Source organism: Pholcus phalangioides, unplaced genomic scaffold (assembly GCF_987345545.1).
Source record: "Pholcus phalangioides strain wild (caught in Gottingen) unplaced genomic scaffold, Ppha-v1.0 ptg000004l_1, whole genome shotgun sequence".
Lineage (NCBI taxonomy): Eukaryota > Metazoa > Arthropoda > Arachnida > Araneae > Pholcidae > Pholcus > Pholcus phalangioides.
Genome location: NW_028301597.1, coordinates 36288134 through 36312302, shown reverse-complemented (window position 1 = coordinate 36312302; position 24169 = coordinate 36288134). Strand labels below are relative to the sequence as shown.

The 24169-nt window shown below is 35.1% G+C and overlaps 2 protein-coding genes across 2 annotated transcripts in view; one reads left to right on the top strand and one right to left on the bottom strand.

The window, feature by feature from the left end:
- LOC149087358 (uncharacterized) overlaps positions 1-24169 on the top strand; it is a 50363-nt gene that overhangs the window by 18291 nt on the left and 7903 nt on the right. The window contains exons 6-14 of the mRNA XM_089231911.1: positions 2401-2490; positions 2846-2966; positions 3165-3250; positions 3460-3885; positions 17650-17802; positions 20284-20379; positions 20518-20598; positions 21819-21971; positions 22892-22987. Of these exons, the coding sequence (XP_089088037.1) occupies positions 2401-2490; positions 2846-2966; positions 3165-3250; positions 3460-3885; positions 17650-17802; positions 20284-20379; positions 20518-20598; positions 21819-21971; positions 22892-22987 (1302 nt within the window). The remainder of the gene's footprint in view (positions 1-2400; positions 2491-2845; positions 2967-3164; positions 3251-3459; positions 3886-17649; positions 17803-20283; positions 20380-20517; positions 20599-21818; positions 21972-22891; positions 22988-24169) is intronic.
- LOC149087359 (mitochondrial import inner membrane translocase subunit Tim13-like) lies at positions 5439-17255 on the bottom strand. The gene is made up of 3 exons (XM_089231429.1): positions 17023-17255; positions 13884-13952; positions 5439-6511 (listed from the first exon to the last, which is right to left on the bottom strand). Exons 1-3 carry the CDS (start codon positions 17125-17127, stop codon positions 6413-6415), a joined length of 273 nt encoding a protein of 90 aa, XP_089087555.1. The 5' UTR covers positions 17128-17255; the 3' UTR covers positions 5439-6412.

Genomic DNA, 24169 nt, shown 5'->3' with positions numbered 1-24169 from the left:
GAGCTTGTGGAAAATCGCATCACGTCAGATTTGAATATGGGGATAGGAAAAAAAATATATATAAACTATGATTTAGGAATGACCCCTCTTTGAACAGAATCTCATCACTTGGCATAGAAAAGAAAATTCCAAACGACAATCTAATGACGATGCCTTTTAGAATAACTTCCTCAGAAAATGTGACATAAAATAAATTTAATTTGGGAAAGGTTCTTTGGTATCGTATTTGCTAAACACGATAATTTTTTTATTTTAAAAAATAATTTAAGCCCTCATCAAACCTGTTTGAAAAAAAAAGTAAGTTAGAGAAAACGATAATTTAAGAACGATCCCTAATGTGACGTCATGCGATAATTTAATGATGTTGGAAACTTTAATTTTCGTCATTAGCTTTAACTTTCTAGGATGATTGGGAGAAAAAGTATAACCCAGTTGATCACGTGACTTTCGAGTGCCATAGCCCTCTCTTTCTTGTTAGCTTCGGTATACACAGGGTGACGTTATTGACTGGAAAACTGACATAAAAAAGTTTAATTTAAGAAAGATGGAGTGTTGTGTGACAAAAAAATTTAATTCAAGAACAACCAGACATAAAAAAATTCTAATTTAATAATGACTCCCAATAAAAATGTAATTTAGGAAAGATCCCTGGCGTGGCATAAAAAATTTTATTTTGTGAACGACCCCCAATAAAACAATTTAATTTAGGGAAAAAAAACAGTAAAGCGTCATCCCTCTTATCGAGGCATCCCTTATCGCGTGTGAGCGCCATCTAGCGGAGGGCTGCGGAATACATCCCCTCGTAAGGTGGGGATTGCCTATTGTCCTGGTGGGGAGTAAGTGGGGAGTGCCTATTGTCCTGGTGGGGAGTAAGTGGGGAGTGCCTATTGTCCTGAAAACCCCATTTTTCCCCTACTAGCAATATTCTGAAATATTCTAATTCGAAAAATGGAAGAAAGTGCGGAAAAAAAACAGCATTAAATGCCGGTAATTCACTCGCGCATTTTTTTTAAATTTTAATTTAATTAAAATAAAAAAATGTGTGTGTGTAAATTTAAAAGTAAAAAGGGGTTGCATAGTAATTCAATTACTATACAACCCCTTGCAATATGAATGATGTATCTGAATTCTACGCATTATTTGGGTACTTTTTTTTAATTGGAAGTACAGTATTCCTCTAGGACAGTGGTTCTCAACCTTTTTTGACTCGCGGAGCCCTTTTCAGTATATAATTTCTATGGCGGAGCCCTGTTTGACTCGAGGAGCCCTTTTTTGTACACGATTTTTATGGCAGAGCCTTGTAGGCCTCTCTTATTTACTCATCTCTATCAAATCTACTGATTAATTTTATTTTCCTCGAGTCGGGCTCCGCTGAGTACCGGTTGAGAACCGCTGCTCTAGGATCAACGGTTTGCCACTAAAATGCCGTACGTGATGTTATCTATGCACCCTATATACAAGATGATTCAGAAAAGACGGGAAAATCTTTAAGAGGTGATAGTGTGTGTATATATATATATACACACCAATACAATGGTCTAACATGAAACGCAAACGCGCTAGCGCGTTTCGAGACATCCGCTCCGCAAACGTTAAAATGACATTCCTGTTGAAATTTATTGGGAGAAAAAAAACACCACAAACATACGTGCAAATGTAACCTAGGGAAGAAGAAACCGTATGCAAATCTGCGTCACAGTGGATAAAAAGGCGCGGACGCCAGCCCTGTGAATTTATTCCAGCGTGCAACCGTTCCAACAGTTGTAACGTACGTGATAATGGGGCACTTTAGTATTACTCAAAAAGCAGACGTGCATTTCATTTAAGGAGTTGCAAGAGGAAGTAACACAGAGGCAGCACGGATGTACGGTGAGCGTTCTCCCAACCTGCGGTTGCCCAATCCGAAAACATTTGCGCGCTTGCATTGGCAGCTGTGCGAAACGGGATCCTTTCTTATATCCTGGTCTGATGCACTGTATATTTGCATACGGTTTCTCCTTCCCCAGGTTACATTTGCATGCATGGTGTGCTTTTAGTTTCTCCCGATAAATTTCAACAGGAATGCCGTAATGGCCGTTTCAAAACGCGCTAGCATTTCATGTTAGACTATGCATTCCTTGATGACAATTGTTTGTATTAGTGTGTACTTACCACCTCTTAAAACTTTTCCCATCTTTTCTGAATCACCTTTTATTATATGCAGCAATCGAAAATAATTTAAAAATACGTATTTACTGGTGTTAAGCTATTAATACCTTGCAAGTTATACTCTAAAATATTTGGGCAATCTAATGTCTAGAAACTTGATTAAAAAACTGGTATGATGATGGAAAAATTGCATTGTGGTTTTTCACTGTTTTTTGTTGTCTAATTTTACATACGGTTTTTTTTCCCCTTAAGGAAATGTTCCAGAATTTAACCTTATCATCAGGAATGAATATATCTAGCTGGCAGGAAGCTTCTTATTTATTCGATATTCTGATGATTGAGGTGACATTGTCTTGAAATTGACATTTTTAAATTAGAGTAATTGTATTGACATGTTTTCTGGTGGATGCGACTATGCTAATAGTTTTCATGATTTTATATTCTCTTCTTAGATTGGACACAGCTAAACAAATGTTTGGTCCCTTGAAGTTCGTTATTGCTGAGGTTTAACTGTGTTGTGTTAAAAAAAAAGTGATTAATAACATGAAAAAGTTAAGAGCCCTGTAACTGTGTGTGTGTGTGATTAATTTTTTTTTTAACTTTTTTTGAAACTTGTCTGAAATATGCATCTGTATTGCCTTATTACTCCTGATGTCTTTGAGGGGGGCGTGAATTTTTCTTTTATCTTCATTTTCAGAAAAAATATAATCTTACAATACCATCATGGGCAGAAGCATATTGGGATCAATTGAGGAAAGTATACGTACTCTATTTCTATTGGAGTTTTAATTCAGACATTCTGCTCAGATTTCGTGCAGGTATGACTATGTTGCTGTGGAGATTATTTGGTTTCATTATAATTATTTGTTGTCATTATATTTGTTATAATTTAGTGATTCATTCAGTTAAAAAGCATACAAAAAGTTTTAAAATTTCCCACAATTTTACATAAGGGTTGATATATTCTCCAACGTATGATAATTTCATGGTACATATATTTTGTTCACATACAACAGGGCCACTCTTGGGTCTTATGATTGATAAGATGGAAAACAAGATTCAGAATGAAAGCTTTAAGAGCAAAGTTCAGATTTACTCTGCAGTAAGTTTTTAATTAAGTACATTAAGAAACCTTTGAAAATGTAATTACTTGCATTTTTACCACATGTTATTGTGTTCGGTATGGCGATTCTTTGGCCAAATTTGACTAAAAATCTTCCTTGTTCCCCCCCCCCCCATTGCCCTTATCACTGTGAATTTTTTTTTACTTGGTACTGTTGTTGTTCTAATATTCTCTCTCCATGATTCTAGCATGACACCAATATTGCTGTTGTCCTCCAAGCACTGAATCTCTTTAATATGGTTCCACCACCATATTGTGCTACATTATTGTTTGAGCTACATAAGGTCAATGGATATTATGCTGTCCGTATCAGGTACCTGAATTCATCTACTCCAGAAAATGGTGATCAGATTCCTCATGTTCTTGTACTTGAGGGATGCTCCGAATTCTGTCCTCTGAAATATTTTATAGATTATTCTAAGCATCTCATTCCGGAAGATTGGGAGGCTGAATGCAAGGATCCATCATTGTTACATAATTGCAATACTGTGATAAGTGATACTTATCACCATGGCGCTGCAAATCATATCCAAATTGTTGATTATTCCTTTTATCGCATATGCTTACATACGTTTATTTTTGTCACAATAATATTTGCTTCTGTGCTTCCAATATAACATTCTATGTCGCCTGACATGCTTGTGTATATAGTATATTTGCACTAAGATAAAAAGAAGCAATTCAAACATCTTTTGAGCTATTTACCTATCCATTTGATACTTTTAATATCACCTTCAAACTCCTGTTAAAAACATTTCATACAGCATGACCTTTCAAACAAAGTTAATTTTATTTTTTTAAACATTTTCCCAAATAATATATTGAATGAAGAACAAATTTCATTCCCAGTTTTTTAATATTTGTTCGTTTAGATGGCACTGACAATCTTCTCGAACATCAATTATATATAAGTTAAACATTTTATTCTCAAAACTACAAGTTACAAAATAATAAGTTATATGGCCATGAAAAATAGGACTTTTTGGTGGCTCGAATTTAAATAATCATGGTCTGATGCCTCTAATTGAGGACAATGGACATTTCTAATCAGAAATAGTGCCTGAATATACAATACAAAAGAAAGGTCACTAAAAATGACTTCCAATAGCTTTATGAGAAGACAAATAATGCTGATATTATCACAAAAATTAGAAACTTTGCCTGGTTTTAATTTATACAAAAATTGCCACGTTTTCAAGACAAATAAAATTTGGCAATTTTTGTATAAATGCTGATATTATTTGATCCGATCTTACACCATTATTTGTTAAAACTGGGAATAGTCATGACTAAGAGAGATATATTTCCATTAAATTAGTATAGCAATCATGCTCAACTTTTGGAACAATAGCAAAATATTTCCAATGACAAAATTAAAAATAAAATACTTTGGGATATAATGTACACAGCACAAACATATAACTTGATGAAAGAAGTATTTTAAACCAAAATTTATTAGAGGAAAATTATATTTAGTGAACTGGGGGTGTTTGATTTGAAGCAATGGTTCATATCTTTGTGAAACAGAAAAACAATTTTATTCAACGTTTTATAAGCTTTGTATATTCTAAACTTGATCCTGTGATATTCACTTTCACATGCCAATAAATATCTTTTGGTAATATTAAAGTTATTACCCTATTTATTTTAAGAAAACAATGACATATTCATAAATAGTATTTTTGTTCTTTGCGTAAACAAGTATTCCTGATTCTAAATCACTGAGACAATCCTATTCTGCTTGTTTAAACATCTGAGAAGACAGAGATTGTTTCTAATTAAATTTTTTGTTGTTATCAGATGCATAAATATGTGGATGTGTTAATTTGTTTCTTATTATAGAGTGTGTTGGAATTTACAATAAACTTTCGTCAAATTATTCTTGTTTTACTTATTTTTTCTACTTTTTGAGACACATTTAAAAAATACAAGTACATTGATAAAAACACTTAAAAGGGAGCTAAACTCATTCTTTTACCTATACTCTTCCTCCTTCCTTGTTCGTTAAGTACATTACTTTGTTAAGCCACAGTGTAAAGTTAAGACAAAAAGTGTAAACCTGGGTGAATTAAAATTTTGCACTGGCGCCTAAAATTTTCTAATTGTGAGTATTAAATTGGAGTCTCAAGACAACACATTAAAAAAAAAATTTATATCAGCATGCCAATCAGGATAGAAAGGGGGGTTTCAAGATCCAGAAAACAAAATTTCAACCTAGAAATTGTATTTTCTGGATGTTATGCCGAAACAAATATTTGGAAAGAAAAGTGATTTGTCTCCTCTGGGAATCAAACCTGGGTCTCCTTACATACTGGGCAAGTGAGCTAACCAATACACCAAAAACACACTTTTCAATTCTTTATAACACACATTATTAGGGTAAAGCACTGAGTGGGGGAATTACATCTTTGCTTAACTACAGCAATTTTCGCCTCAGGTGGCGTTTTGTATTAAGAGATGGTTTGTTTGTTTTTTTTTGGCCCAAAATATACTGAGAAATTGAATTTTATGGATGTTATGCCGAAACGAATATTTGGAAAGTAAAGTGATTTGTCTCCTCTGGCAATCGCATCTGGGTCTCCTTGCATGCCAGGCAAGTATGCTAACCAATACACCAGAAACACACTTTTCAATTCCTTATTGAGGCTCACTTGTTTTCTCAATTCAAAGTTGATGTAGACAAAAGAAAAAACATGAAATTGGAGTCCTTAGATAGAGTTACTAGCAAAAAGAAAAGATGGTGGAAGCTTTTCAAATCAATACTTTTTGCACTCGTCATAATAGCAGAAAAAGTTGAGAAAACTGTGTGAAATTTTATCAAAAACATGTTTAATTTTAAGATATCGCTTATTTAAATCCAAATATATGACCATTCATACTTAAAGACACTTCAACATACAAACTTTATATTCCTTTAGAATCAAAAACTGGCAAGAAAACTTGATCGGAAAACCTGTTAGGAATTCATGATCAATAATAACAGTGTGTTATAAACATTCATGGAATTTACTCATAAAAGGTTATATGTATAGAGACTCATTTCTTGGTCACTTGTGCCTAATATTGTAGATACACCTGTTACTGAAGAGAATTTTATTTCTAATGAAAAGGTGAAGCTATACACAATGGCATCAACTAATGTTATAAATTTCCTTTCTCTCGTTGTAACCGGCCAGCATAAGTCCGAGAAACTAGTCCAAATGAATCCATGTATCTATCCATGCACATAGCAATACATTTCTGTAACAAAAAAAGAAACACATTAATAATTTGAAACAAAATAATCTAACAATAAACGAACAATCAGTTTTTGAGATTGAACGGTTGTTATAATTATACTTCCAACTGCAGATGCTTAAGGGCCTCAAGTGATTGAATAGCCTACTGTATCAAAGTCTAATTTATGGGACTACAACTGGAAAAAATTACTGACACCAGAAGTAAGCATCCATCTTGAATGAACGAAGGCGAAATGTACTAGATTTTCCTGTTTTCACTAGTTGTGGCCCTGCCAACTGAGATAACCTCAATGACAAATGATAATTCTTTGTTTAAAATTACCATTATGCTATTTAAAACTACGAAAAGGAATGAAAATCATGAATTGGTTTTTCCATTGTGGCCTACAAAAATGCAAGTCAGGGACAGTCATTTTGTATGAAATCTCGGTGGCAACTTGGTAAAATTGTGTATCGAATTAAGTTATATAATGTGTCATTTTACACTAATGAAGAGCCATCATGTTATTACATTTTTTTATAGTTCATAAAAGTAGGGCTTGATGAATCCAAGGTTGCCATGGCAACTATAGAAACAGCATTGGTGCCTAAAATTTTCTGTATGTGTTTGTTAAATTGGAGTCTATGAATGACACAAAATTATCTGTTTTCATGGAAATACCTCTTTTAACATAGGTAAAGGATATAGTCCTTGTAGAGTTGAAAACCCCATTATTTAGGACCCTTTTTCTTGAGATTAAAATCCTTTTTGGCTCATTAATTTGGCTTTCTTTCTTTCTTTCAAACCGAGCATAACTCGGGCCAATCGCCATGGGCAATTTACTATCTAGTGAGTTGCGTCAGAGGTGTAAGTGTGTGTACCTAACAGCCTGAGTGCACACCTAGTGTTTTGCCTGATTTTTCAGTGCTGCCATCTATATTGCAGACGTGAAGTGAGTGAAGTTTAATGATTCAGTATTTTACCCTTTGTAGGCTTGTTCTGTGGTGAAACTTTTTAATGGTGAGATTGACTAGCATTCGCACCTCAAAGTTGGAAACCACAGAAAACCAACTTCAGCCGACCACCACTGTGATACCAGTGGTGGTTTGAACCCGGGACCTAGCGGTGAGAGTCCATGACTATGTCCACTCGACTACCACAGTGGCCATAAATTTGGTTGGCACCTAAACATTTTTTCAATATGCCAAGCCCTGCATAAAAACATCAAGTTACCCAGCTGAGTTCCAAATATACACATGCTTTTATCACACAAATTACAGTTTTAGATATCACCCCTAACAAGCCTGAGGCAACCACCAGTAGATGGCGCCTTCATTTCCAACCCAACTCATTCAGTAGTGACTGCAATATGGCAATATGACTAGAGTTGTGGTGTGTGGTAAAGTAGTAGTAGTTTTAGATATCAAACAACCTAATCAAATTATTCCTCAAAGCACATTTTCGGGATATGATTCTCAACTTTATTACACGTTCACCTGATAAATTCTAGATTCTCATAGTAGAAAAAAAACTGCTTTATTACATAGCATTTCTTATTTTTTATATATTTAAAAAGCTTACGAAGCGTAGATAGAGTCAAGTAAATAGTGAAACACAACCTTTTCTCTAGGAAAGAAAAATTCTTTGTTCGTTGTCAGCTCGCAACACCATTATGTCAAAGATATGTTCTCTATTACTCCACCCTTTCTTAAATGGGCATTTGGGGGAGAAAAAAAACATGTTTTCACGCAGACATGTCTTAATCCCATTCTAAGTCATTATCTGAATCAATAAAATAAATTATCTCGTGACCAAGAATGAAATAAAAGAAATTTCCATCGAAACTTTGTTATCAAAATGGCATTTGTGCTTCGATAAATTCTGCACGTTTACACAATGATAGGGGGGGATAAGACTGAAAAACAAAAATAACTTTATTTGTTGGTTTAAGATTTAGAGGAAGCTTATCTTTCAAATGAGCAGTAATAAAAAAAAAACTTGTTTACCTTTTTACTCATAAAAGATGTTTTATAGCAACTGCCGTGAAAATCAAAAACACACGTGCGTTAGGACATCTGTTTTCCTCTGTAGTTATTATTCTGCGGGGCTTGAGGAATCAAAAAGAATTTTCTTTTTAAATTAGGTGAAAGCCAAATTTCTTAGGTGTAAAGGGTCATTTAAGTATTACATCAGCATCGATGAGGGGGGGGGGAGGGTTCGGGTTTGCTGACTTTTGATGGGGTGGGGGGGGGGTTGAATAATGCTTACATCATCAACCACCCTTTGTAAAAATATGACATATTCTTAATAGCATCTTATCTTACTGGGTGTACAAAAAACGAGAACCTTTCACTAGTTTGTGGGCACCTGAACAAACATTCTTTCTATTGATAAGTCCTCTATAGAGCCACTTTAGTGATCTCTAAATGATCCTTCAAGTGAGCTGGAAATGTGTGTCCAGGCCACTCAAGTGTTCTAGAAATGTGTAGCAGGCTCTTAACTCTCTTAAAAGTGCTCTGGAACTGTCTTGCATGCCACTCAAATGATCTGTAACTATACTGTTAATCGGGTAAATAATCTGAGAATGTCCCGCGGGTAACTTGAGTGATGTAGAACTGCACTGTTAGCTACTTAAGTGCTCTAAAACTGTGCCATATAAGGGATCTTGAATGTGCCACAGACCACTTAAGTGTTTTGGAACTGTTCCGTGGTTCACTTAAGTGATCTGTAAATGAGTGATGGGTCACTTAAGTGATCTGTAAATGAGTGATGGGTCACTTAAGTGATCTGTAAATGAGTGATGGGTCACTTAAGTGATCTGTAAATGAGTGATGGGTCACTTAAGTGATCTGTAAATGTGCCAAGAGCCTACTTCAGTGATCTGAAAATGTGTCACGAGCCACTTAAATACTTTGGAGTTGTGTCATGCTTCACTTAAGCAAAATTTATCTGTAAATGTGCCACTTAGTTCATTTTCACAAAATTTGTATGAGGTGGCGGACCACATCAGATAACCCAGAGGGCCATAAATTTAGCACTTGTCGCTTAGAGGGCGGATCCCAATAAATTTCTTAATGAGAAATTTTGTGTTCTTAGCCTTCAAATAGCATTTAACTTAATAGAAATTTATTATAAAATATAAAGGTATTTTTTTCCGAAATTTTAATTTTGTTAACTAATTTTTGCACGATTTTTTTTCCTGTTTATCGGGCTCATGTCTCTTCCCCCCCCCCCCTGTACGTATCTGATCACAATATATGTTAGGAGGTAGAAGGGAACTGCTGACGAAAATTTGCTGACAAGGGAGGGTTCGGCTTTTGCTGGGGTATCAAAAATAGCTTAAAATCTGTTGGCATGATACTTGCTTGGCCCCTATAGTTTAATTTATAGACTCCAATTTAACAATCACCGCCAAAACAGAATGTTTTGCAATGTTCTGCAACGAGCCTTCAGCTGACTGGAAATGTTCTGCGGTAAAAATTCCCATAACAGTGTTTTCTACACTTAAAATTCCTCCAGATTGTTTTGCAGCAGCACTGATCGTTCTGTGACGTGTATCACAGATTTCAAAATATTCTGCTTTCGGGGCAATCACATGCAGAAAATTTTAGGCATCATACCAATTTTATGGTCTCCATGGTGACATGGCACATGGGATTTGTCTAGCCGTGTTACGTATGCATTCGTATCAAACATGTCTCTAAAATATTTTTCATGGAAAAAAACACTCCAATAATGTATTGACTGATTTTTTTCTTCGATGAATCTAGCTCCATTGGTCTCATATTTTTAGCCTCAAAGAATTACAAACGAAGTATTTTTTTAAATGTTTTTTTTTTTTAACCGAGCACAACTCAGGTCTATCGCCATAGGCAATTTTCTACCTAGTGAGTTGTGCCGGAAGTGTAATTGTGTGTACCTAACAGTCTGAGTACGTATCTAGTGTTGTGTATGATTTTTCAGTGCTGCCATCTATATCTCAGAAGTCAAGTGAGTGATGTGTCGTGACTGAATATTTGTACTGTTTGTAGGTCTGTTGCGAGACTTTTTAACGGGGAGATCGGCTCGCATTTGCGCCTCGAAGTTGAGAACCACAGAAACCAACTTCAGTCGACCACCACTGTGGTGACGGTGGGGGCTCAAACCCGGGTCCCCGCGATGCGAGTCCGTCACTATGACCACTCGACCACCACAGCGGCATATTTTTTTAAAATGCTAATTTCTGTGTGTATAACAATCAGATATTTTAAAGATACAAATCTTGGATTCATTTGCCACTATTAGTCGTCAACCCTTGCAGTGGCCTTGATGAGATAACTCGCCTAACTTGATGCCTTTTATTTCGGCAAATCCAGAAACATCTCGCCTCTTTAAAATTCTCTTATTTCAACAAGGATGAATTTAAATAGTATGTACGGTTTGACAAATCAAAAAAAAAAAAATTAAAAAAAATCAAGCAACAGGAATATTTTATAGGCACTAAAAGGAGTTTTTTCTCGACAAAATTGGTCAAAATTACTGTATGTTTTGTCTTGTCTGGGACTTAAAGACCCCTGGCATAATTTAAGCAGACACGTTGGCATAATTTCCAATAACTTTGCGATGCCCTTCGACTTCAATTAAGTTTTATCACACATAAAAAATATTAGCTGCCAATTTTTTAGTCATGACGACGACCTGGCGTTGGGGATTTCCCAGCCCTGATAGTTTAATGTGGTTATGTTTTTCACAATCAAACCTGTTTGCTGCTGTGGTGGTCGAGTGGTCATAGTGACGGAGTCGCATCGCAAGGATCCAGGTTCAAATCCCACTGTCGCCACAGTGGTGGTCAGCTGAAGTTAGTTTTCTGCGGTTCCCAACTTCAAGGTGCGTGAAGTTGCAACTTCAAGCATTCGAGATGATCTCCTCAATTAAAAAGACTCGTTGCAGAGAGCAACAGGCTTACAACGGTATAATTATTCATTCATTACACTTCACTCACTATGAGTTGAGAAAAAACTCACTAGTTTAAAAAAAAAATGATTGCAAATGGCAGCACTACACATATATAACGAGCATTACACAAAAACAAACTTCACTATACATACACACACATTCCAACATGCACCAATTCGTTAGAAGTTTTACAGAGGAATATGGACGAGGTGCGTGTCTGGTTTAGTAGTAGTTTAGTAATCAAACCTGTTTTCCATGTTCTCCAACTTATCAGATCAACTGCCAGTGGGCAGAGTCAGCTTTTGGTCAAAGTTTGATAACATCAGGAGAAAACTGTGCATTTTTCTGTCCCTTCAGAATAGTAGCTTATAGGAACATGCGTATAGTATAGGGAATAGAAAAAGCCAGAGTATTTTTCTTCCTCTGTTTTTATTATTATTATTGGAGTTGGGGGGGGGGGAGGAGAACTTCTTGAGAAAAGTGCTGCATTTTTCAGAAGGTTTAGTGATTTACACTGCGGCAGTTATAATACAGATCAGGGAAATTTTAAAAACTGCTAAAAGGGTTAACAGGCTTGACAAATTCCAAGTCATATTGAAAACCAAAAAATTCATATATTGGCGCCTCAAATTTTCTTTGTGTAAATGCAACGGAATCTGTTCCTCTTCCAGGACAAATAGCCAATGATCCTGTGGCTTCAAATTTCATTATCATACATCGAAGTTTTTGACATTCACTGGACCTTTTCAAATCCTCTTCCAAGTCCGATATTTCCGTAGAGCAGTTACTGCGGAATTGCTGTTTTGGTAAAACAATTTGACCAAGAAAGCGTAAACTTATCGCCATTGTGAGCAGCAAACACACTGAGAAACAAGATCTCCAAAAATATTTCTAAATTTTACAACAGCTGTTGCATGACATCACATAAATTTAAATGTTTACTGCAGGTATTCAAAGTGAAATGCTCTCTGGTGGCGACATGTGCAACTTATTGTTTTCCCTTTAGAACAAATTCCATCACTTCATGAAGTCCTTTACAAAATTTCACACTCTTCTGATGACTATTTTAAAGTAGCCTACAGGCGAAACTAATGTCTTTTAATTATGGACGCCCTGTATATTGGCAACATTTTAAAGCAGGTATACACAGTGCATCTGAAAATTTCTAAGACTGGTATTAGTACACAGTAACAACAGAAAATGAAAAATACATTTGACATTCTCCAAAATAAATCATTTCCATCAGCTATACACTTAAGTGCTTAGCAGTAAAAGTTGTGAAAACTAGTAAAATACTTATTAACAGATACATTTCGAAATTCCACAGCCACCTTTTTTAAATTTGTCTACATCAGAGAATTAGTGCTCCTGTTTTAGTGGATTTCATTTTCAAGCCTCAATTACAATGGACAAGTTTAATAGGTACTCATTTCAGGTTTACTCACTGCTATCAAACCTTCTCTGTGTAATAATGCCGTCTAGTAAACTCACTGCTTGCTCTGCTACAATGAGTGAAATTGAAAAATTAAAAGTGGGCTACTTCTGTCACCCCTTCCTGGTATTTTTGAAATCCCCTGTTGGTGCAATACTTCAAGGCAGAATATGCCAAAAATTGTGACATATGTCAAAAAACTATCATTGCTACTTCAGAACTTTCTCAGGAAAAACTATACGGAAAGAACTCTTCTACACAGGGAACACTATAAAGAAATTTTTATCACAGACTATTTTCAGTTAGATGAGGGTTCGTTGCAGAACAATGCAAAAGGGTCCGATTTGGGAGTGCAATATATGAAACTTGTGCTGACTAAGATGAAGCCTGCTTGCTTGCCAGCAACTTAACTCGATGGAGAATGTAGCCCAGTAAACTCGTAAAGCGCATTTGAGCCTTAGGAAGAGAAAATAGTCAGAGAGAATCCTATCTGCTCAGGAAGTAATAGGTCTTGGGTAATAATGTCAGAGAAACAAGCCACCTTTCTTCTGAGAATGAGGTCTAACATGATGTATTCTTTTTGCTAAAGAAAATAACTTTCCACGTGATTTCGCTGGTATATCAACGACATGAAATTAGTCACAGAACATTCAAATACTGCTAATATTAACTATCCTATTCTTCAGCCAGGGCTATAAAAAATAACAGCATAACGGCAGGCACTAATGCTAAGACCCAGATAAATTTATATTCATTAATGTGAGCACTGAAGCTTAACAACTATCTCTACTTCAACTATCTCACATGTGCAGTATGTAATATTAGCGGAGAATACCATCATATTGATTCTTTTTAATTATTAAACTTTCTTTCCATCATTCTTCTAGTTCTTTCCTCATCCGAAAAACCTTTCTTCCCCTCTTTTGCCATCAATCGTTCACCTTACTTACAAAAATTTCATGATATTATAATACATGATGCAACAGTATCATAGAGAAAAATAATAATAAACTGGAACTAGCGAACCTGTTCGGAATTATCTAAGCTAGCTCCAGGCTTGTATATGCATTTCTTAAAACACTTTTCTGTGATTTTCTATAATGGGTGGGAAAAAAAATGTGTTAAGTATTTATATGAGTATAGATAGATCAATTATCAATTTTACAAAATCTACAGATGCCTTTTTGAGTATCGAGAAACCTCTAAAAATTTTCTAAAAAAACTCCAAGGCACATTGGAGCAGTCATTTTAGTTTGTTCAGCTACCACACCGAACTTATACCAATTATTTGTCTGTATTTGAGCTAAGCACAATCGCTATCCAAGTACATAAAACAGTAAAGAGGGAAAAGTACTGATAAAGGAAAAATAGTTAAAACTCAAATTCCTCACATGCTTCCTTCAGAGAAAATACAATCATGATCACGATTACAGAGGATCTAACTTGGGTTAGTCACTGTATGTCAACTTCTGGTTGCTCAGCGGGAAAAATTATGGCAATACAAGTCAAACTGATTGGCATGAGTTTTGGTCTTGGCGACCTGCCGTAGATCGTTCTTGACGCCAACTGTGGCTTATACTATAGCTGTTCCTTCTATCAGAAAGTGGTCTACTTACACTAGCGAAAGATGGCCTACTTTTTTACCTCAAAACGCACTGCTAAAATGGTGTCAAACAGTGAAAACCACAAGAAAATTTGGTTAGCGTTGGATTTACAAGAATAGGTATTCATTACCTAAATGTGAATCCCATGCTCACACAAATGTCTCCAAGGAGCAAATTTGGCACAATTAGAAATCACCAATTTCGCACAATTAGAAATCACCAATTTCGCACACAATGCAGAATCACAGCAGTTATTTATATATATATATTTAAATACATTTCAGATCAATGCAATTTTAAGTAGCCCTTTATTTCCTTCTCATTGGAAATTGTTTTTGCAATTTCTGTCCCAACTGGTGAGATTTTTTCCATACGTTTGGTAACTTATTTTTGCGAGAATTGGCGATATCAGATAATCATAATTCTCATTTTACAGGGGTCTGCCCAGTCAAAATTTGGGTCCATTTACTGGACCCTTCACAAAATTCTGGATCTGAAAAACTCATACAAATTAATGAAACCATAATTTGACATTTCATTTCTTTTGCGATTAATAAACTCGCTTATATTTTGCTTCCCACAAAAAATTACTTATTTTTCACGAAATTAATAACCCTTTTCAGAAAAAAAATTACAATTTTCAGAAATACAGGACCCTACAAAAAAATTCCCCCTATTTTTCTCTACAAAATATGGTCAGTCTATTAATATAATAAGTGTAACCTACTATAGACCTACACTTATTCTTAAAGCTCATGTTGTAACACAAACTCTTTTTCCACTATTATCTCTTCATTTAATCGGCTTTAAGGTAAACTAAAAATAATTCCTAATATAATTATTCATTGCTATGATAGCCTAATTTATTAAATTAAAGTCACAATCTCTCTCTCTCTCTATGGTTATGTAATGCTATTTTTAGGATCTAGCTTAACTCCGGTCAGAGGAAGTTCACCATGTGCCCAGGAAGTGCTTTACCTGCAGAAGATCTTGCGCTAACAACATACTACTTTTTGCTTCACTTAGTCCATCAGTTCCACTAAATTTTCCTGAGCCAAGTGAATCTATCTTCAATAGATTCAATAATTTTAACCCACTGCAATAAGAAATAGTCCTGTATCCTCCTCCCCCCCCCCCCCAATTAGCTACATTTTAACAATTTCACTCAGTGATATTAAATTATACCACATTCAGGATCATTATCTTCCCCCGCCCATTTCACTCCCTAAAGTGTGATCAGTAGAGCTCGGATTATATGTAAATGCGCATATGCATTTACATGTTTTGGTCTTTTTCAGCATCAATGCCTATAAATGCATAAAATCAAAAATTTTTAGAATAAGTGCATATTTTTCAAGCTTTATTTAAATGTAATCAGTTTTTTTATAATTTTTTAAATAAATATTACTAATAATACAGCAAAACCTCTCTTTTGCGGGAACAAAAAAATTCATTCGTAAAATAGGGGTGACCGTTGATCAAGTATTTGAAACGCATACTTCTATTATAGAAGCGGGAAAATATTATTTCGGTATAAAAGAAGGGTGACCGCATCTGAGGGGGTGTCCGTTAAGAGGGTTCTACTGTATTTTTATAACGTTGATTTTTTTTGCCATAGGTGGAATTTAGTGAATTAATACAGATGCTCGTATTTTCCAAATATCAAGTGTTCTATTTTTAAGACTATTTCTAGAGATATGTCAAAAGCATTAAATTTTTTTAGAAATAGCATCGAAAATCTTTACTGGTATTTTGTTATAGAGCAGCTACAACAAACTAGAAATTAAAAATGCCTAAATAAAAAATACGTAGAAGTTTTTTACATATGCAGTGTATACATGTGTGGGAATATTTTTTGTAAATGCATATGCACTAAGATATAGAACATATTTATTTTAAAAGCATATCTGTTTTTTTTTTTTTGCATGGCGATTCTTTAAATGCTTATTTTCTTATTTTTGGTAATTTTAAACTTTTTCCGGATTTTTTTAGTGTATATTTTGGGTTTTTTAATGCATATTTTAACATTTTTAATGACATTTTTTGGTATTTTCAAGTGCATACATTGGCATTTTAAGTGCATACATTGGCATTTTAAGTGAATATTTTAGCATTTTTAAGTGAATATTTTGGCATTTTTAAGTGAATATTTTGGCATTTTTAAGTGAATATTTTGGCATTTTTAAGTGAATATTTTGGCATTTTTAAGTGAATATTTTGGCATTTTTAAGTGCATATTTGCATACTTTTAGAGCATATTTCGCAATTTTTTAGTGCATATAATCCGGGCTCTAGTGATGAGACTACTGATACGTAACCTTCCCCTCTATTTATCCTTTAAAACTCAAATTGGGATACTAATTCTCGCTCTTTTTCAATAATTTTCTCTCTAATTAAACAGCTATGAGGCTGATTGAAATTAATTCGAAACGATATGGTAAATTTGTAAATTTAGACGGGGAAGTTGCAATCGGTTCCAATGTAATATTATGTAATGTTATTTTTGCAACCTAACTTGGGGTCAAGAGGAAGTTCACCATGTGCCCAAGAAAGTGTTTTACCTGCAGGAGCTCCTGCGCTAACAACACCGCTACTTGCTGCTTCACTTGGTCCATCAGCTCCTCTTTTTGAGCTCCGCTAAGTTTTCCTGAACCAAGTGAATCCATCTTCAATAGATTTATTAATTTAACTAAACACTTTAACACCTCGATAGGCAGACGGATATAAACAAACCGCAATTACGACCGGATCGGACTAGGGATAATCCGAGCTCTTTCCGTCTTCTTCGAGTAACAATGTTTAGCTATTTTATATTGGAAAATATAATTCGATGAATAAATATAATAACTAAAATCAATTTTATTACTTTTAAAAATATTTATGTATTTATAAATTTTATAGTTTTTTTTCCACACTGTCTTTTTTTTTTTGGTTTCAGGGAGGAAAGCATCAATATATTTCGCAATACCTCATTGCGCAATGTGTTGGTTATGTAATCTCGATCCTAGAATCCTAGATGGCAGAGACAAGACAGTCCTTGATGAAACGCGACTTCCTTTGAAGACGTCATCAAATTAAAAACCAATCAATGCCCTCGATGGTATCTAGCGTCTAGGATTTGTTTACGCATGGCTAGATAAATACAAATCTGGGGCTCAGCTGATCCTAGCTTATTCCCCCGAGTTTGACGAGTGTTTCTTTTATTCCCGGAGTTCCAGTGGCGTAGGATAATGTTTCGTAGCATCGGCTATGTGTACATTTGGAGTTTCTTAATTTTATTTGCCCTCAAACCTTCATTGGTGTCGGCCGAACAAAAAACCGAGCTTCAATATGTCCAGATCGTAAGCATATTTGTTTTGTTTTTTTTTAATGTACAGTATTGTGAAGTTTTGTTTTCCCCCCTCTAACTCGATGTCAACTCTAATTTGTTAATTTGACGCCGTTTAATATTTATTTTCCGTTAGTTTTTTTTCCCCCCTGTACGGGCACCAATGTTATTTTTTTAGTAACTACTTGTGTTATATGGCAGCCAAATGAAATTGGGTCAAGGTGTCAACTGAGAGTGAAGGTCAGTGGAGGCTAAATAAGATTAGTTTCAAGGTTTTTTTTTTCACTTGAGTGGGGCCACGGACATGGGGCTACCCCCATAAGGGTAGGCATGGCCCCCCACAAAAGGGAGGGGGCTGACAGGGCCCGGAACAGTTCTCATCATTTTGTTTTTTCACGGTATAAATTAACTACAGAAGGGGCCCGTGAAAAAGATTCCAGCCTGAGACCCCTCTCCAGGATGAGGGGTAGGGCTGACATTGCTTGAGCCTGGGGGGGGGGATGCTCGTGAATATCTTGTCTGGGGCCCAACCTTGGTTTGGGGGGGGGGCACTGCAAGGTTACTATTAGGGTGCCCTTAATTACTTTGTGAAATATGTTGTTAGGTTGGTGAATATATGTGTAATCTCCAGAGGAGACAAAGCAGGGGCCTAGTCGGACTGATTTCGAATGTTTTATAATTGGCCTCCTAAATTATAGGGCCCTGGGCAAATGAGGGACCCGTTTTTTGCATGGGCTAACAGCACATACCCAGGTCCCCAAAACTAACTGCCTTTTCCCTTTGAAACATGGGCTCGCATACCCCCTTCACATAGGCTTTCCTCAAAGGATACTATATACAAGGAGCTCCAAAAATTAATATTTGCTGAAGGTCTGAACTGTTGAGGAACAGGCCCTGGGCAAATTGCCCTCTTGTGAGAATTAGTCTCGGACAAAATCACTGTTAAATCATAAAAAAAAAAAAAAAATGTGAATTGCTCTTTTATAAAGAGACGAGAAGTTCAACGAATTTCATGTTCAGTTTTTTCCTGTTATAAAATAAAATTTCACTTAATCCGAACATGATGGACAATTATGAATTTAACCCACCAATCTGATGGAATAGGGGGTGCTTCACCTCCGACCTATTGGTTAAGGACAGTCTAGTGTATTTTTTTCCTTCCTATTGCTTCTTGAATGCAAACTACGATTTTAATCTTGCAATAGCTTTGAAGTTAAATCTTGAATTATAATATTTCAAAGAAATGTTATACAATTTTACCAATTTCTAACTAATTGTCGAATATGCCGGAAACTGTGACGAGTGTCGCAGAACAATCTGTGTTACTGCAGAAGAATCCCATAATAGTGTTTTCTACACTTTTCTTAAGAAAGTTTTCCACAGAATGTTTCCAGTCAGTTGAGGGCTCATTCCACAACAGTGCAAAACATCCTGCTTTTGGGACTAATCGGTACAGGTCAGAATGTATGAGTGTTTACGTGTTGCCCCCAACGTAATTATCACAGAGTTAGATGGCTACTTCTCGTACACAGAACACATATATCTTGCATATTGACAGTTAACATGTCAAATGCACGAATTATTGTGTTTATATAAGTATTATGTCCAACCAGTACAGCAGAACTGTGATGATTTGACACCCCAAGAGTATCGATAAACATGTCTACTTAAGAGGACGTCGCATTAACAACGTCTCATTTGATCTCGCCCTCACAAATTTTGATTATCATTTATACATGTATAAAAAATAATTAGACACTTCTATTCTATTTATAGATTAATAAATTCATCTGATTTTTTTATAAAAGTTTTCTGAAAAATCTCGAACTAGTGTAAAAAAACTGTTTATTTGTGAATGAGTGATGAAATTGTCGAAAAATTTTTGATCTAGTTTACTTAACCATCTCGCTTAAAAATTTCAGTGTCATTCACAGCTGTCGTGACTTTTGTAGTCCACAGGTCAAATTTTGAGGTTCTGAACAATGGGAAGTGACTAGAAGGTGTGGAGGAGAATCTTTGGCCAAAATACAACGAAGTCAAAATAATAATAAATGTTGAAATGCAGGAGCATATATAGGCCTATATTCATGAAAATACATCAACTACCCTATGCACGGGCAATTCTGAATACACAATTGTAATAACATGGTGAAAATTGTAGTCAACTTGAGTAAGGTTTAGTCATCTTGTTTCTCCTTGTTGCATTAAATATTGCCCCACTGTGAGAATAATAAGTGTCGAGTTATCTGCAATTCAAATTATTTAGGTTGTACTGTATATGTGAAGTCTCTTTGATGTCTAAAAAAACGAGTCTCTTTAGACTAGTCCTGATCTAGGAGGTGGTTGTATATAAATGATTTACTTGTACTGTAAGACATCACTCGTGTTTCAAGTCTAAATTTGTATTTTAAAAAAATTGTGTTTATTTTGCAGAACACTCTTAAATGAAGGTTTTACTATATAATTGGTGATTTGAATTTTTTCTCCCTTTTAGTTATTCCGTCATGGTGACAGAGCTCCAATAGACCTCTATCCCACTGATCCAAACTTGCACTATAAATGGCCGGAAGGTTTGGCGAAACTCACTCCGGCAAGTATCTTTTGAAAACAGATAATTTTATGTGTTGAACAGTATTCAGCTGGATATATATATAAATATAATAGCATAATTTTTAAATATTTTTAACAGTATATAACGGGTTTTTTTTGTTTGACTTGCATATTTTAGCTTGGAAAGAAGCAACACTATATGCATGGAAAGACTTTGCGCAAATTATATGCAGATTTCATCACGACCAATCCAACTGAGGTATGATCTTTTACATTTTGTTTTCAAATTTCAACATAATTGTCTACATAAACACTACACATTTCATGCATTTACTTTAACCTTTCAGCTGCCACTTATGATGTGTTTTTTTTGTCTCTCTCACGTTTGGTTAATGAAAAGATACATAACTTTTTATGTCTGCAGGGCCAGGTATACAAGATCGCTGCCGCTTGAGGGCCACAAACTGGAGTATTTATAGTGTTGTGTGCATTGATTATTTTTTTTAGAAATACTCTTTGCAAGCCAAAGGTTGTACATCCCTGCTTTAGTCTCTTATTTAAAATTAATACAGTTTGAAGGCATAAGTGGAGATATAGTTGAGATTCTGGGGAGGGGGGCCCGTGATGATGATGATGATGTCAGTTCATATATAAGCACATACATTAGATCAGTCTGCTCCGCCTTTGATGCTGACACCCCCCCTTTTCCCATATAGCTTCCCATATTTGAAATTAATAGTTAAAAAAATGCTGACATTTTCAACCTATGGCATATTTCCTGCTGTAAATCTTAGTGAAGCCTACAGGCCACTATACTATAAACATTTGCTATCAATGAGCTAGCTATGTGTTGAAGAACCCTTATTCTACCCTTTTCACAGCTGATAAAAGGGACGTACTGTAACCCAGGGCTTTGCAAATTCTGCATGTCCAGGTTTCTGGAATTCGCATCTAAAATTTGCTATGCCTGGTTACTTATAGTCTAATGACAACATACAGTTTTCATAATAGAAGTCAGTGTCTCTACCAACATGAAATAAGGGGTCACCAAGTCTTAAAACTGGAAAAAAAAAGTTTTCTTTTTTACTTTTTTTAATACATTGCTCTAAAAGGGGCATTTAGTCTAACGAAATAAATCCCATATCCAGGATCTGATTTTGTTAAGAGATCTATGCAGAGGAGAAATTAGGGTCAGGTTTTGGTCAGTGAATTTTGGGGTCCTCAAAACTATAAGAGGCCGAATGGGCAAATGCCGCCTCTTATAGTGAAACCGGGTCCTGTCTAAGTCTAACATTAATTACTTGTAAGCAAACGAATGTTAGACAAGATAATATACATAATTTTTCTATTTTTTAAGTCTGTAATGTATGTATTATACTGTGTAAGCTTAATGTTTTTATTTTATTTGGGTTAGTGTTAAGTGTGTGTGTCTGTCTTAGATGGTTTTATTGCAAATTGATATTCATTCATTTTCCCAAGATTGACGTCATAAGCTCAGCTGCTGATAGATGCTTGAAGAGTGCCGAAACTAATCTAGCAACATTCTATGCACCACGAGATCCATGGAAGTTTGAGAGCGATTTTGACTGGCAACCAATTCCTGTTCAATATATACCGGTGGAGGAAGATAAAGTAATTCTATATGTATCTAAATTTCTTTTTTTTTCTATATGAGTTAATGGAATAGTCATCTATACGTAGGTTAACCAGATTTTAATACAATGAAACTGGAACATCGAGCCAATTCTTTGCCAAATATTGTTCAGTACGACTTGCAGTGCAACGAAATTGTGTTTAATTAACTATTATTTTTATGTTCTTCAAATTATATCTAGTCACCCTACATATATAAATTTTCGAAATGATTATTCAATATATAAATGAAATTTCAGTAAAATGTGAAATCGTAGTTCTTATATTGTAGTTTCTGTAAATTAATGTTAAACTTATATACTTGAATTTTCAATAACTCTATTAGTTGAGGCTAGTAGCCAAAAATTCTGTACGTCATCAAAATTATTTAGCATTTTATTGAGTTTCCAGTAATCTACTATTTTCGTTTGGCATGGAAGTTTTGCAAAAATAACTTTACATACAGGGAAACCTGAGTAGGGTAGTGAGTTTTTGTTTAATTATAGTGCACTGTTTTTACAAAATTAAAATGACCATTTAGGCTCTGCATTCATTTATTATAAATAGGGGAAATCTGCATCTTTCAACGCTACATTCAAATAAGAAGGGTTGATGGCAGGACCATACAACAACTGTGGGTGCTATTTTCCAAGCACTCTAAAAATATATCAAACTGTAGAACCAACCTCCCCTGTCTCTCTTGCCATGTTCCTACATCTAAGAATTTCTCATTTGATGGGAGTTCAATATCTGATCTATGTGGGGTGATCACATGATCCATATTTTATGGGAAAATAATTTTTTCTTAAAATTATCACTTTTTGAAATATTTTAAATTGAGTTTGGTCATAATTCATTGGATTAATAATAATTTAATTGTATTTGAAATGGACAATGATTATCCTTTTAATTTCATGTAGTATCTTGAAGCCAGTAGTTATTGTCCTCGTGCTGATTTAGAAGAGCAGAACGTTATAAATTCTCCTGGTGGTCAACAGATAATAAAAGATAATTGGGTAAGTTTCAAGTAATAAATAATTCAATGATTTAGCTTGACTTTGCTGGTAGATTTGCTTTTTTTTTATAAGCGAAGGAAAAATTATCTGATTATAGTTTTATATGCTCATCATTTGCAATAATTGAATTGACTACTATAATGTGGTTAATAACACATTGTTAAGCAAAAGTTTGATTATAATGCTACTGCTTGAAAAAGTTTATTTTAAGAACACTAAGTATATTATTACACGTTGTGTATTATTATTTGCGTTTTCGGGCTATTGGTTATTGCAATTGCGTTTCTACTTAATATTTGGTTAACCCTTACAGTGGCAATCTAGAAATATCTTGGCTTCTTAAAACCATATCAGCAATCCAGAAATATCTTTGGTTCTCAAAACGACAACACTGAGCCCAGATACCATTGTAAGTGTTCTTCTAATAACATTCCCCCACATCAATCAACCGCCAGTGGGCTGAGTCTGCTTCTGTTCAAAGTCTGATAACAGAAGGGGTAGAGAAAGGAAAAACATTATTTCTCCTTCAAAGTTGTATATGATTATACTTACAGCACACACACATAAGTAAAAGAAAATTATCTGCTTTTTTCCTTCCTTGTTTTTTATTTTGTGTTGGAGTGGGAAGCATTTATCAGCTCATGAGATCAGAAAAAAATTACTCTTCATGAAAATAGGTGGCGATTGCTAGAAGGTTTAGCAATTTCCTCTGTGGCAGTTATAATGCGGATCAGGAAAATTTTAAAAACCATTTTAACCCTCTGGCTGCTCATCCCGCGATTTCCACGGGCAACTCAAATGTAGCAAAATTTGCTCATCCTGCGATTTCCGTGGGCATGTGTTTTTCTTCCTTTATTGAGAAGCGCATCCCGTTTTTTTCCCGTTTAACCACTGAAAAAAATTATATACAGTATTAGACGTTTCATTTACGTTTTGGCCAACAGATGTCGTTAGTTGTCCAATAAATTGCGGCATTTGAAGGCACGTGGTATTACCGCTCAAACTTCACTTTTTGAGTGAAAAAAATTACGTAATTTTTGAAGCAATTTCGGTCCAAAAATTGAGCAGTCAGAGGGTTAAAGGGTTGATGGAGTAGCAAGGTATCTCTTTAGGAGTAAATGCTGGATCCTCATTCCAGCAATTGGAACGTGAAAACTTTCAGTTAGTAATTGAATAGTACGT

Excerpts from the sequence above, each read along its gene's own strand:
- LOC149087359 (XM_089231429.1), bottom strand. The coding sequence starts at position 17,127 with ATGGATTCACTTGGTTCAGGAAAACTTAGCGGAGCTCAAAAAGAGGAG. Across the intron at positions 13,953-17,022 it reads TAGCGCAGGAGCTCCTGCAG|AAAATCACAGAAAAGTGTTT; the intron begins GTAAAACACTTT and ends CACCCATTATAG. Across the intron at positions 6,512-13,883 it reads GCTTAGATAATTCCGAACAG|AAATGTATTGCTATGTGCAT; the intron begins GTTCGCTAGTTC and ends TTTTTGTTACAG.